Source organism: Bos mutus, chromosome 5 (genome assembly GCF_027580195.1).
Source record: "Bos mutus isolate GX-2022 chromosome 5, NWIPB_WYAK_1.1, whole genome shotgun sequence".
Taxonomy (NCBI): domain Eukaryota; kingdom Metazoa; phylum Chordata; class Mammalia; order Artiodactyla; family Bovidae; genus Bos; species Bos mutus.
This window is the reverse complement of record NC_091621.1, coordinates 103496187-103511207: the sequence shown is the minus strand read 5'-3', so window position 1 is coordinate 103511207 and position 15021 is coordinate 103496187. Positions and strand designations below refer to the sequence as shown.

At 58.5% G+C, this 15021-nt stretch overlaps 1 protein-coding gene across 1 annotated transcript in view; it reads right to left on the bottom strand.

The window, feature by feature from the left end:
* Nucleotides 1-15021, bottom strand: part of CELSR1 (cadherin EGF LAG seven-pass G-type receptor 1) — a 145188-nt gene that overhangs the window by 81702 nt on the left and 48465 nt on the right. The window contains 1 exon segment of the mRNA XM_070371429.1: nucleotides 8606-9244. Coding sequence (XP_070227530.1) covers nucleotides 8606-9244 — 639 coding nt within the window.

Sequence of the window (15021 nt, the reverse complement as noted above, 5' to 3'; positions counted from 1 at the left end):
GCACGGTGCCAGGAGGAGCGGGGACAGTGTCTGGGGACGGAGCCACGTCCCGAGCAAGAACTCACGTTCTTCAGTCGCCGCTTGGAGTCGGGACAGCCGCGCCGCCCTGGCTGACACACACGGCCTCCTCAGCTGCGCCCGGCCACCCGCAGAGAAGTCACCCCGCCACCCCAGCCACCCAGCAGAGAAGTCGCCCCGTCACCCGGCCACCCAGCAGAGAAGTCACCCCGCCACCCCAGCCCCGCAGGCCCCTGGCCCGGGGAGACGTCAGCCTGTCCACACCAGGGGCAGGGCTCAGGGTGGGCGACGGGCAGCTGTGTGAGCAGAGACCGCTCTCTGTGGGGACGTCCGGGGTGGCCGCTCTTGGGTCAGGGGCTCAGACTGGACTCCCAGCAACACTCGTGGGCGGCCCTCAGTCCACGTGGTGCCTCCACAGAAACAGAAGGGACCCTCCACCCCCCACGTCAGTGCCCACGGCAAAGGCCTCGCGTGCGCATCCCCACACAAGCACCAAGTGAGCGCCAGGACCCGGGCGCGGTGGCGGAGCACAGAGCCCCGGAGGCTCCCACCCTACCCGCTGGAGCCTGTGGGCACGTGCCCTCACCCCACGAAAGGCACTGGGCGGGTGTGGGTCAGGTAGGGACCCTAAGACTCGACACCGGGAGGCCAGCTGGATCCCCAGAGGCCCGAGGTAATGACCAGGGTCCTGGGGGTCGGGGGTCAGCAGGGAAACGGTGACAACAGAGGCAGAGGCCGGGGTGAGGGGGGAGCGTCACCAGTCACGCAGAGCAGGCAGCGCCCGGAAGCCGGACCCGGAGGGGGCTCCCCGGGGCCCCCGGAGCTCTGAGAATAAACCCGGGGTGAGGGGGGGAGCGTCACCAGTCACGCAGAGCAGGCAGCGCCCAGAAGCCGGACCCGGAGGGGGCTCCCCGGGCCCCCGGAGCTCTGAGAATAAACCCGCGTGGTTTAAGCCCCTCGTGTGTGGGACTTTATCACAGCGGCTGCAGGACACGAGCTGGGGGGAGGCAAGCCCAGCCCTTGCTCCTGTGGAGCCCGCCTTCCAGGTCTTTCCGCAGAAGCACGCACATCCGACACAGCCTGCACGTATGCAGGGAAGACCCTGGCAGGACCCGGCCAAGGAGCCCGTCTCCCCCAGGACAGCAGGCGGGACGGCCCAGGGAGGCTCCGCCCGACGTCCTCAGGCCGCTTCGCTCACTGCGGTCGGACACTTCAGTACCGACCTCTGTTTCTCAACAACTCAGGCCCTGCGCCCAGCTCACTGACCCACCTGGACGCCGGCTGGGTGGATGTGGGGAACGCTTGTGTTCCGGTGTCTAAAAAGAAAGTAAACCACAGAGGCCTGTCTGAGTGTCCTCTGGCCCAGCAGCTGCTGGACAAGCAGGTTGATAAGAAGTGGCCGTTACACCGACCCCCAGAAGCCCTGAGGCCAGTGGAACAGCGCCCCTCCACTCCCCAGACCTTACGTTTAAGCCCTAATCCCTGGTCTCGGGAATTAGTCTTCAAACAGGTTCTTGTAGATGGAATCAAGTTGTTGTTATTTAATTGCTCAGTCGTGTCTGACTTTTTGTGACCCCATGGACTGTACACCAGGCTCCTCTGTCCATGGGATTTCCCTGGCTAGAATACTAGAGAGGGTTGCCATTTCCTTCTCCAGGGGATAATCAAGTTAAAGTGAGATTATACTGGATTGATGAAGGCCCTGGTCTCATGACTCAGTTCAATTCACTTTAGTCTCTCAGTCGTGTCCAACCCCGTGGACTGCAGCACACCAGGCTTCCCTGTGTATCGCCAACTCCCAGAGCTTGCTCAAACTCCTGTCCACTGAGTCAGTGATGCCATCCAACCATCTCATCCTCTGTCGTCCCCTTCTCCTCCTGCCCTCAATCTTTCCCAGCATCAGGGTCTTTTCTAATGAGTTGGCTCTTCCCATCAGGTGGCCAGAGTATTGGAACTTCAGCATCAGTCCAATGACTGGTGTCCTTTTAAGATGAGGGAAATCTGGACATGGGGATAGAGCCCCCCCAGGGTGGGGTGGGGGAGGCCATATGAAGACAGAGATGGAGCTGTAAGCCAAGGACCACCTGGGCCACCAGAAGCTAAGAAGCGGCAGGAAGGACTGTCCCCCGGAGCAAGTCCCCGCCAACTCCTTGATTTTGGACTTCCAGATACATTTCTGTTACTTTAAACCACCCAGTGTGCGGCCCTGTGACAGCAGGCCCAGGGAGCTAACAGGACCCCGAGGACCATCCTTCTCCCCAGAAACCATCTGGCTGTGCGTGGACACCCCGACCGGCGAGGAAGATGCTAATGCTGTGTGCCAAAAGTCCCAGTTTTGGGGAAAAGAATTCCATGGAAGAGAAAAGGAGCTCTCTGGCCAAATTTATCCTCACCGCAATGCCTCGAATATGATTTTAATGGAAAACAAAGTCTCCCAGAAGTGCAATAATTCCCCAGCTTTACGATAACGCACTCGAGAAATGCCTGCTATCCCCAACCAGGAAGCTGTAGATGCTACAAAGAGAGAAAACTGGAGTAATCCTGAGTATCTGGAAAGTACATCTTCCTAAGAAAGGATTCTGCCTCTGCTTTATTTGAGATTTTAATTATAGGCCAGATAATGATTTTCATTTCGAATGATACTTAACACTCGGGTTTAAGGACTAAATTCAACTTGACGGCGAACTCTTCCAAATGAGCTTTAATCCAGTAAACGGCAATAAGCGCAGCAAACGTATTTCTCTTGTGTCATGTGCCTGTCACCCCCAGGAGGAGGGCACAGCTCAGACGCACGGAGCGCTTTCCGTCTAACACGAGGGCACAGGGTCAGTGCGTCCCGGGAGCGCGGAGATGCCATTATGGTGATGAGAGATGCCGAGAGAACACTCAGAGGTGGGGTAAGCGTCATTTTTCACAGCAGAATCAGAGAAGCGCCAGAACTGACTTCAGTGTTTTCCCCATGAACAGAAAAGGTGACTCAATTTTTATGTTAACAGTTTCTCTGGCCTTGAACCTACACAAAATACCCTGGCCCTTGGGAGGTCACCCTGGGGACAGTCCAGGCCCCCAGCCTGGGGGAGGTCACTCTGAGGGACAGTCAGAGTCCCAGAAGGGCCCCCCTAGGACAACGGGACGTCCCACCCAGGGGTAGTTAGCACAAAGCTCAAACCCAGCACCACAGAGACGGTACTAAGTGGTCCCTGACCCTCTGATCCCCAATCCAGGCTAAGTCCGCTGGGGCACGCCTTTGACGACACAGGGTCCGGCAGCGTGGACGTCGGGAGCCCAGGGAGAGCTGGGCGCTTCACACACAGAGCAGGACTATTCGCTGAACCCTCTGAACGCAGAGGAGCGGCCCGGGGTCTAAACACAGAGGCTCAGGAATAAACAGGACCCTCCCCTCGTCCCCCGACATGCACGTGGCTGAGCTGTCCGGGAAAGCCCTCCTTCCCAGCTGACCTCAAAGCTCCCGCCTGCCCTGGTGAGAGGAGCCAGTCTTGCTCCTAGAAGGCCAGCAAGGGGCAGTGTGCTGGGCTGAGGTCAGTGTCCGAGGCTGTGGGGAGGCTGAAGCTCTGCACCAAAGGGACCCTCTGGGCACCCACCCTACCCCAGGCACCCGTGAAGAGCAGATAGCAGGGGCAGGGCCGGGAGGCTTAGCTTCAGGTTAAATATGAGGCATGGGGTTGGGCAGGGGGCACCCACTGTGAGCCCTGAACAGGCTGAAATGAGAAGCCAGGGTGGGGAGGCCAGGTGGGGAGGCTGGGTCGGGCACTGCAATCGGTGCTCGGGAAAGAGACCCCGGGGTCCGCCCGCCCCCCACCAAGCTCTCCATCTGGGTGTCCCTGAACCGGGTGACAACCGTCCCCACCTCACGGGGTTGTGGCAGGCCTAGTAGACCACAGCCTGGGTGGACACGGTCTCCCCCATGGCAGTGAGGCGCGATCAGGCTGTTTAATTAGGGACACGAACACCAAGGGGCAGCGGGACCCAGGCTCAGAGTCACAGCCCGAGGCTCGCCCTGGCCCGCCCAGTGGCAAGTCCTCCTTGGGAGGAGTTTGCCTCCCCCTGATGCTTCTGAATTGCGGTGCTGAGTAAGACTCTTGAGAGTCCCTTGGACTGCAAGGAGATCCAACCAGTCCATCCTAAAGGAGATCAGTCCTGGGTGTTCATTGGAAGGAATGATGCTGAAGCTGAAACTCCAATACTTTGGCCACCTGATGCGGAGAGCTGACTCGTTGGAAAAGACCCTGATGCTGGGAAAGATTGAAGGCAGGAGGAGAAGGGGACGACAGAGGATGAGATGGCTGGATGGCATCACCGACTCAATGGACAAGAGTTTGAGTGAACTCTGGGAGTTGGTGATGGACAGGGAGGCCTGGCGTGCTGCGATTCATGGGGTCGCAAAGAGTCAGACACGACTGAGCGACTGGACTGACCTCGGGAACAGGGGGACGCAGTGTGATTCTCCCGCTGCCACCGCTCAGAGACCCTTCGCACTTCACTTGGAACCCTTAGCGCCCTGCATGCAAAAGGCGCTTCTGAACAGATGTTGTGACATCAATGAAGCAAGAAAAAGGACTCGGTAAAGGTGAACCCGGCCATCCCGCCCTCAAGGGGTCCACAGGGTGGATGAGCCTGAGCTCAGAAGCCAGAGCACCAGCTTCAAATCCTGCCTCACCCTCACCTGGCTCTAGAGCAGGCCCGTTGCCGCCACCAGAACACTCCGGGGAGGACCGTTCTCTGTGGGAGGACCGTTCTCTGTGGGAGACGCCCCATGCCCTGGAGTGCACTGGGAGCACGCCTGGCCTCCAGCCACGGGCACCCCAACCCCCATCCTGGGATGTTGTCACGTGTCCCCTGGGGGCAGAATCTCCCCCACAGAGAACCTCTAGATGAGACACTTGAATGTCCTGCACCACAGGCTCTCCAGTTTTCGACTGGGGCCACGGAGCTGCTAGGAGGATCAGGGAAATGGGGTAGACTCGTCTGGAACAGGACAGCACACAGAAGGGCCCACCGAGTACCATCTTCAGGTTGCTGCCCTCCTGAGGGTCGTGGAAATATGCGGCTCACACCCCAAATGAGAGCAGATCGACCAACATGTAAACAGAGGGAGTTTCCAGGGAGATCAACAGTCACTGTTTCAGGAAGCCAGGGACCTCCTGGAAGCTCCCCAGAGCAGGGACAGCACTGGGCTGGAACCCAAGGGCGGTGATGACAGAGAGATGGCAGGTGCGGAGGAGAGGAGGCAGGAGGGATGGGCCACATGCGTGGGGAGTTTAACCAAAACCCAAGTCAAAGCCACGCTCTTCACAGGCCGGAGCGGACAGGGACCGAGATCCAGGAAACCGGCATGCGAGGTCGCCAGGCTGACCTCAATGCCTGCAGTCCTCTGTGCCCGTTCCCTCCAGAGCGGGGCCCCTGAAGACCCCAGCCAGGCCCCCACGCAGAGCTATGACAAGGAGAGATGCCTTCTCCCTAGAAGGACAGGGAGCCCTCGCTCCGGGGGCCCTGGAACTTCCTTGAGGCCAAAAGGGACGGAACAAACCCCAGGGAGCCGTCGGGGTATTTTTCCAGCATCAGATTCATGAGCTTTTCCTGAAATTAACTGATACCTTCCTTCACCCAGCTCATCTCCCGTCCGGCAACACAGGAAGCCAGGGTCCTCCGGCGGTCCTGGGCCCCTTCCAGCTTCCCTCCCGCCAGGCCGGAGCTCGCCTTACCCGGGAGCCAGTAATAAAACGCTGGTGACGACAGCACGGCTTTCACCAGGAATAAATGGGCTCAATTACCTCCAGCGAGAGAGCAGGGCTTCAAAGGGAGAGAGGAAGAAAGAGAGGAAGGGGGATGCAGGAGGAGTAATCAGTCTGACTCAGCCTTATCTCGGAGGGAAATGCGTACGACTACTCAGTACCAAGGACGTTCAGATGAGGCCCCTGCCCATCAGGACCTTTCAGCAGCGATGACACACCGGGTCATTCCCGGGCATAATTTCTCTAGAAATGACTCTGGTGATGAAAACGGAACTTGAGAAGTCTGGAAGTCCTTCCCACCAATAGGCTGATGCCTCTGTGGAGAGGACCCAGGGTCCACGGGTCCCCAGTGCCTCTGCTTACCCTGCCCAGACGTGGCCTCAAGCTCACATTTGGGATTTCTGGAGCCCAGGTCTGTGGCTGCGGCTACGAGGCCACGCTGGTCTGCTCAATCAGGACAGAGCACCCCCCACGCTGGCCATCTTGAAGATGAAGCCGCCAGAGTCTGGGGTGCTTGGGGTGTCCCCCATGTGGCCCCTACCGTCATGTGTCTCCACCAGGGAGACGGCCGATTGCATGGCAACCTTGGGTGGCCCACCCCACTGGGCGGGGCAGGTCTGATGGCTGCGCTGGCCGGCATACAGCAGGTACTCAACTAATGCTCATTGAGCTAGCAAATGACCGCTCACTGGCTGACTCCCTGGAGGGCACCAGGCTCTGTCCCAGGGGCCTGGGGCCACGGCTTCTCCACTGGAAGCAGGAGTCATTGTGGACCCACTCCCCATCTAGGCCATGCGGTGGGGAGGGAGGCAGAGACACCCAGCTTGGCGGGGAGGCGGGAAACATTTCCCCACTGTGTGGAGGGCTGACCACGGCTGGCACAACTGGGCAGGGACTTCGGAACAGGCGAGGAGTGGGAGGGGAGGAAGGGGTGGAGCCCCACCCGCGTGTCCGTGGCACGGCTCCTGGGCACGACGACAGCCCTGATGACTCAGGTGTGGCTCAGGCCCCGGGGTCCCCTTTACCTTCCCTGCTCATCACCAGATCCCAGGGCAGCCAGGAATTTACAGTTAACAATTGGGAGACCATGGAGAAGAGATGGGCAGGGCCGGACGTGACAGATGGACGGACAGATGGACACAGACGGCTGAGGGGCGCCACGGCGGGCAATCGAGCCTCTCTTGCCACAGAGGTGCCAGCGGGTTATAACCAGGCTGGGCTCAGATGCAGCAGGCCGGGGCGCACGCCAGCTCCCCAGGCTGCCAGACACCGCCTCCTCCAGCAGTGGTTCCTCCTCTTCGGTGCAGAGCACGGCCTGCCTGCCTCCCGCCCCCAGAGTCCCCACCCCAGGCTCACGCTCGTCCTGCTCCGGGAACACCTGCTGTGCCCGTAAGCCCTGGCCGGGGCTCCATCCGGGCCACGCCCCATGTGTGCAGAAACGGTCTCCCCACTGTCTATACCAAACACGCCCACCGAGGACATGGTCCACAGAAGACTCTCAGAGCCTCCTCCGGGCCGAGTCAGGTCCCACCTGACCTCAGAGAACTTTCCAGAAAGACAGACGGTCACCATCTGCCTCAGAACACTTGTTTCTCGAACGGGCGACTGGATTCTACGTGACCACAGCAAGAGTGTGTGTTTCTGGGCTGCTTTCGGTAGGATTTTTATTTTTAAAAACAACCATCGGCTGCCTTTAGAAAGACTCATTTTGGTGACAGATGAGGATGTCTCAAGCGAAGCGTATATTGGAGGCAGGGAAGATGAGTAATTTCTACAGCGACAACGAGGCATGAAAAAGCCAACGTCATCTTTCCAGATCCCAACACTTAGTGGCTCACTGTTTCTATCCCAGTTATGCTATTTTAATTTTTTTAATATTTATTTATTTGGATCTTTATTGCAGCCCGAAGGATCTTCAGTTGCAGCACGTGGGACCTAGTTCCCTGACCAGGGGTCGAACCTGGCTGCCTGCCCTGGGAGCTCCGAGTCTTACCCACTGGACCCCCAGGGAAGTTCCTATGCTGTTTCACTATAACCAATTAAACTCGAAATCAGGAATGAACTACTTTAAATTCAAAGCCACTTAGGGACTTCCCTGTGGTCCAGTGGTTAAGACCCCCGCCTTCCAAGGCAGGGGATGTGGGTTTGACCCTTGTGGTCGGGGAGGGGCAGCTAATTATGGTCGGCGGGGGGCGGGGCAGCTAAGATCCTACGTGCCATGTGGCCAAAAAGGCAAAAACAAAACAGAGGCAATATTGTAACAAACTCAACGGAGACTAAAAATGGTCCACATCAAAAAAAAATCTTTAAAAGAAAAGGAAGCCACTTAAACAAAACACATGTCATTTCATCTGGGTAGATTTTCAGTGGGCTCTGGTTGCCCAAGCTTCCTCCACTGTCCTTCCAAAGAAAGCGAAAAGTGAAAATGAAGTCGCTCAGTCCGACTCTTTGCGACCCCATGGACTGTAGCCTACCAGACTCCTCCTTCCATGGGATTTTCCAGGCAAGAATACTGGAGTGGGGTGCCATTTCCTTCTCCAGAGGGGATCTTCCCGACCCAGGGATGGAACCCAGGTCTCCCGCATTGCAGGCAGACGCTTAAGAGGGTGGCTTAAATGGCACGGGTCAGTGGAGACCCCGGAGCTGTGGTCAGGAAGCAGAGCCAACACCCGGGGGCCCGGGGTCCAGCCTTTGGCCACGTCCCTCAGGAAGGGAGTGGACGGAGGAAACTTCCGGGCACTCTGACCTGTGAGCTGGAAGCCTGGTGTGAGGCACAGGTGACTGGGGCCTCCCCGCGCCCCTGAGCCCCCCGGGGAGAAGTGGGGGCCCCCTACCTGTGAAGTCCTCCTGACACTCGCACGTGTAGCCGCCCTCGCGGCTGCGGCAGCGGCCGTGGGCGCCGCAGGGGCTGGAGTAGCACAGGTCGATCTCGGTCTCGCAGTAGTCGCCGGTGAAGCCAGGCGGGCATCGGCACCGCAGCCCGTTGACCGGGTGGATGGGCCGGAAGAGCACGGTGGGGGAGCTGATGAAGGGCGCCGAGCTGTCGAACTTGAGCACCGACACGCACTTCATGTAGTTCTCGCACGGCTCCCGCAGGCAGATGTTGTCGTCGAAGGGCAGCACGCGCTGCGTGGACACGGCCGTCAGCAGCGTGCGGTTCAGGTAGATCTGCTCCTGCAGGTCCTCCGACGGGAAGAACTTGTCCCGGACGCCGCCGGGCAGCAAGGCCGAGAAGGTCACGTTCAGGATGTTGGCGCTCACATCCGTGTCGTTCTGGATGTTGAAGACGAAGACGGCGTCCTTGGTGGTGGACAGCACGGCGGCCACGCCCTCCACGAAGCGCGACAGCAGTGGGGACAGGAACCGCTCCTGAGACATGTTCTCCAGACGCACGGTGATGCTGTTGGTCAGCATGTCGTCCGTGATGACCGTGACCCGCAGGGTGCAGAGCGCCACCACGCTGTGGATGCCGTCTGTGAGACAGAAGGTGGGGGGTCATTCAGAAGCCCGCCTGCCCGGTCCCCTCGCCCGGCACCCCCGAGCCCCAGGCCCCTGCCCACTCGTGACCACGACCTTGACCCCGCATCCCAGGGCCTGCTTCCCTCCTCCCCCAGCACTTGGCTTCTGAAAGCACAGCCCCCGTCACGCCCATCAAACTCAGAAGCCCCCGGGGGAGCCGCCCCCCCAGCTCATCAGGGCATCTCAACCCTCACCACACAACCCAGCCCTCACTGCCTGAGACTCTGGCCTCACACACTTTCCTCCAGACGCGGGGGGACGCCGAGACCCCGTTCTCCCTGCTCTCTCCTCTCTCTGCACCTGCTCCAGCCACCCACCCACCCCCCAGCCCAGCTCAGAGCCCACGGTGTCCAGCACGGTCCCCGCCCAGGTACGGCCTTGACCTCTGCTGCGCTGATGGCCTCTCTCCTCCTGGCTGTGTCCTGCTCATCTAAACACACCCGTGCGTGCTCAGTCACTTCAGTCGTGTCTGACTCTGCAACCCCATGGACTGCAGCCCGCCAGGCTCCTCCGTCCATGGGATTCTCCAGGCAAGAATACTGGAGTGGGTTGCCATGCCCCTGTCCAGGGGATCTTTTCGACCCAGGGACTGAACCCATGTCTCTTACGTCTCCGGCACTGGCAGGCAGGTTCTTTACCACAGGCGCCACCTGGGAAGCCCAGCATCCAGGAGAAGCTCACCATGTGTTGCTTTAGGAAGACACAGGAGAACACGGCCTCTCAGCCAACACAAATGACCACTAACGAAGCGAGGTCCTCAGGAATTGGTGGCCAGAGACGGCGGAGGGTTTGGGTCACCAGGCTGAGCAATGCCCCAGGTTCCCAGCCCAGAACCAGGCGGGCTGTCCAGCAGCTGCCCCAGGAACTGGCTCCGGCCACGATGGCCACAGGGCAGCTCCGTCACCTCCAGGGCAGCCCTGAGGTGCAGCCACAATGCTCAGGGACCTCCACCTGCTCCCGTCCACCGCCCACACCACGTGCTCTGGGGCCCGAGAAACACCTGGCCAAATTCTCATCCCTGTGACTCAGCTCGGCTCTGGGTCCCGGCAGCCCAGACGGATGCCCCACAATGCGGGTGCAGCCTGTGCCCTGCGTGAGCACCCCCGCCCCGGTTCCCTGGGGCATCTGGGCAAGCTCTGAGCCCCCGGTGGGCCCCACCCTCCCAGAGCTTGAGCTGGGCTGTGCCCCCGGACGGTCAGGGGCCAGGGACCACCTTCCAGCCCGAGTCTGGGAAGCCTCAGGACCCCGAGAGGATGCGGTGAGGCGACAAGGCCTGGAGACCACCCTGTCCCTCTGGACCCGGCACAGCCGCCACCACACTCAGCTTGCCGGGAGCCCTTAGAAGGACGGCAGGCACAGCATGGGAGCTTCTGCCCTGGGACGGGTTTCCTCAGACACCCAGGAGCCAGAAGCCACTTGTGGGGAACCCTGAGTCACAAACCTGTCCAGACAGCGGAGAAACGTAACCGCTGCAGAAGTCACAACACGTTCGGGTGCAAACCTGAGACTCCCAGGGATTCTAAGAGAAGCCGGCATTACCCCATTTGACAGGCGAGAAAAACTGAGACCCTGGGAAGCCAAGTCTCACACCTGAGAACTCACGCTTGGTGGAGGGGCCCCCGGCTCTCCCAGTAACCACACCCACCGCCTAGCAGGTCAGGCAGTGAACGCCCTCTGACGGCTCCACCTGGTCCTCACGATAACCTGGAAAGGCTGACTTTTTTTCTTTTCGGCCGTGCTGCTCTGCTTTCGGGATCTTAGTTCCCTGACTAGGGACTGAACCCAGGCCGCTGGCAGTGGAAACATGGAGTCCTAACCACTGGACCGCCAGGGAAGCGCCCACACACCTTACGGTCCTTATGGTCCTGCGTGGTCCATCCTCACCACCCTCCCTTGTCTTAAAGACACCCCCCTGCCCCAGGGCCCTTGCGCGCGCATCTTCTGCCTGGAACATGGCGTCCTTGTCGCTGGTAGCTGCTCCCTGGGCCACCCGGGACTCAGCGGCACGACCCCCATCAGAGGGGCCTTCCGCGTCCCCCGACTCATGCTCTGCCACACCCCCACTTTAATTCCCGCACAGGAGCGGCCGCGGCCTGATTTATTTGTTCATGTCCGTTCTTCCCCCAGTGAAGTCGTGAGGACCAAGAACCTGTAGGTCTTGTTCCTGCTGCACCTGTCACTTCTACAGCGGTCCCCGGCACTCAGAGGCCGCTGGACAAACATTCGGGGGAAGGTGGGAGGGGGCAGCAGAGGGGGGAAGGGAAAAACCTTGTCCAGCGGCATCTCTTTAACCCCAAGACTGACATTAGCACCAACAGTTTCAGAGACTTCATTTTTCCATCCAAGCTATTTTTCTGCGGGTGTTTCTTTTCTCTCTCTCTCTTTTTTTTTTTTTTTGCAAAGGCCCAATGTAATAATATGAGACATAGGATATTCTTTCCTGGTAGCACTTGTTATGAAACATCCTTTTAATCTTAAACCACACACAGATGGGTTCTGGTCCGAGATTCGAGGGTCATGCTGGTTTTAAGCTCAAAAGCTCAGGCCATCTGGATGTGCTCTGAGCTGTCCTGCCCTCTCCCTCCCATGGGTCCAGGGCTCAGACCCTCCCACAGGGAGCCCAGGAGGGCAGAGCACGAAGGAACGTCCAGGACCAAGGAGCCAGGTTATGACCAGAAAACAGCACTGAATATTAACTCACGTCAAAGGTGCTGGCAAGTAAAATACGCACCTTACTGTTAATCTTACCATTAATTTATTTCAAGACCATGGACCATCCTGGACAACCAGGTCCTGGAGACAATGAATTTGCTCTGAGTTTACATCATCTGGGTTGGATTTCTGAGTCTCCAGGAGCACAAACCCGACTGCCCATCAACAGGGAGCCACAAAATAAAAGGATGGCTGTCCACACCGTGCAGCTCAGCTCAGCCACACCCACTGGGTGACATCCCTCTCCACGGGCGTCAGGGCAGACCCAGACAACATGAAGTTAGGGGGCAAAAGCAAAGTCACTCTTCACACAACACACATGTTTACACGAAAGTCCAGAGAGCCACTAGCATGGAGAGCAAAAACTTCAGTGCTGACAGGGATTATGTCTGGGTTGCTGAATTTGTTTTTAAATCAAAAACTTTTTTAGTTTGTTTTTAAATTTTAAGGAAAACTTTTATTTTAGAGTAGTTTTAGTTTACAGAAAAATTGCGCAGAGTGCAGAGAGGTCCTGTATACCGAGCATCCAGTGTCCTGTTATTCAGGAGCTCAGTCGAGTCCAACTCTCTGTTACCCCATGGACTGCAGCACGCCAGGCCTCCCTGTCCATCACCAACTCCCGGAGCTTGCTCAAACTCAAGTCCATCGAGCCGGTGATGCCCTCCAGCCATCTCATCCTCTGTCGTCCCCTTCTCCTCCCGCCTTCAATCTTTCCCAGCATCAGGGTCTTTTCCAGTGAGTTGGCTCTTCGCATCAGGTGGCCAAAGTACTGGAGTTTCAGCTTCATCGTCAGTCCTTCCAGTGAATATTCAGGACCCAGTTACTCCCACAGTTAATTTTATTATCACACTGTGTGGGGTGTGTATTTGAATGAAGCGAGATGGACACACTGTTCACCGGAGCCCGCACTCCCCTGTCCTTTCTTCGGTTTCGCCTCCTGTCCTCGGCGTCCCAGGACCGCACAAGACGTGTAGGCGTCCCGTCCCCTGCTCCTCCAGCTGTGACGGTTTCTCAGACTTTCCTTGTTTGGATGATCTTGACTGTTTGCAGAAGCTCTGGTCAGGAATGTCGCTGATGTTCAGGGGCCTTTCACCTGCTCCTGCCTGAGCAGCCGTCCAGTTGATCACTCAGAAGCCTGTTTCGTTTGGGAGAACAGGGAGCTCCCCCAGGACTCCCCGGGCCTGAGCTGCAGCCCTTCGTCCACAGCTGCAAACAGCGCCAGAACCAGGGCCTCCAAGCCGGGAGGGCGCAGGGCTTTCGCCAGCTCAGCCGGGCCCCTCGCGGTCCCTGAGTCACAGAGAAGAGACAGAGGAGAAGGGCCTCGGGGCCAGGGCACCCACCAGTGGGCACCGCCCACAAACCCCAGAGACTGCAGGCGAGGGGGCCTCGCAGGTCTTCATGGAGGGAGGGGCCCGTCCACGAGCCCGGCTCTGGTCAGGGGGCAGCCGTCGTCCACAGTCTAGACCCTGGGCTCGCTCAGCCCCGCGCGTCTCAGTGCCCGCGGAGCCGGGGGCCCTCAGTGGGCAGGGGACAGAGCTGGGCTGGCTAAAGGTAAGACAGGAAGGCCCCAGGAGGCCGGGGTGTGGGGTCAGACGGTGGAGGGCAGCCGCCTTCCCAGCACGGAGTGTGGAGAAGGCAGGAAGGCCCAGATGGCTGCGGCCTCAGGACGCAGGTGTGTCCAGACGGCCGCCCCGCAGCCTGGGACTCAGAAAACACCAACCCTCTCTGTGCGGAGGCCGGAAGTCCAAGGTCAAGGGTCAGCAGTGTTGGTTCCTGCCAGCAGTCCTCGGCCTGCAGACACCTCTGCCTCACGTCACGCCGTGGGTCGTGTGTCCTCTTAAAAGGACACCAGTTGCTGGATCGGGACCCACCCGAGTCCAGGAGGACCTCCTGACCGTGCTTAGCTTCAGCACACCCGCACAGGTCCAGCTACATCACCAGATCATCAGGTGAGGCCAACACGCCTGACACTCGTCAGGAAACACCCGGCCTCACGAGGCACAAGGATTGGGGAGACCTTACAAAGGAGGGGGTCCCGGCACAGGTATGAGACGGAGGAACCTGAGGACAGAGCGCTGAGCAAGAGGGACCAGACACAAAAGCGCAGATGCCATGTGAGCCCAGGGACACGGGGCAGCCAGAGCGGCCGAGCTCACGGACACAGAGCAGATGGCGGGTGTCGGGGGCGGGTGGGGCGGCTAGCGTTTAAGCCGGACAGGGTCTCAGCTGCGCAAGATGAACACGTCCTGGAGACGGACGGGCTGACGGTCACACAACGGTGTGAGTGGACTTAATGCCGCGGACCTGTACACAGAAAAACGGTTGAACGACAGCCTTTATGTTATAAATTTTACAGTTTGAATAAGAAAGATGAATACACAAACAAACAGGAAGGATGAAGAAATGAATAAAGAAACAGCCAAGATCCCAAAGCTGCCTTCTCCTCTCACTCCCACTTTTATTTTTTACTGTAAAGCTTCCTGATAGGGGATAACTCTGACTCAGGGACGCCCTCTCCTAATTTCGTGTGTGAGCGAAGCTCCTGTCCCAGGGTCCAATTCAGCATCCACAATATCGAGTTATCCCATGAAATAGCGCGTTGTGTCCATGCCGGACAGAACCTTCTGGAAGGCTGAAGTCGTACCAGGCCCCACTACCTCCAGGAAGGCTTCTCACAGCTCCCAGCCGCCACTCTGACCCCGGGCTACAGAAGCTGGGAGCTGAGACGCATTCTTGTCAAGATAAGCACTTTCACCTAAGAGTCAAGGATTGGTTCCTCAGAAAGTTAAACATGTAATTGACACCTGACCCCGAATCCTACTCCGAGGGGAAATATAAAATAAATGAAAACATATATCCACACAAAATCTTGTACGTGGTCCTTGGTGCAGCCGACGACGATTCACAAGAGCCAGGAAGTGGAAACCCACGTGCCCATGGACTGATGCATCCTATCTAAACAAGATGTGGTCCAAAAAAAGAAACTAGAAACTAGATGCGGTGCATCCATATGACGAAC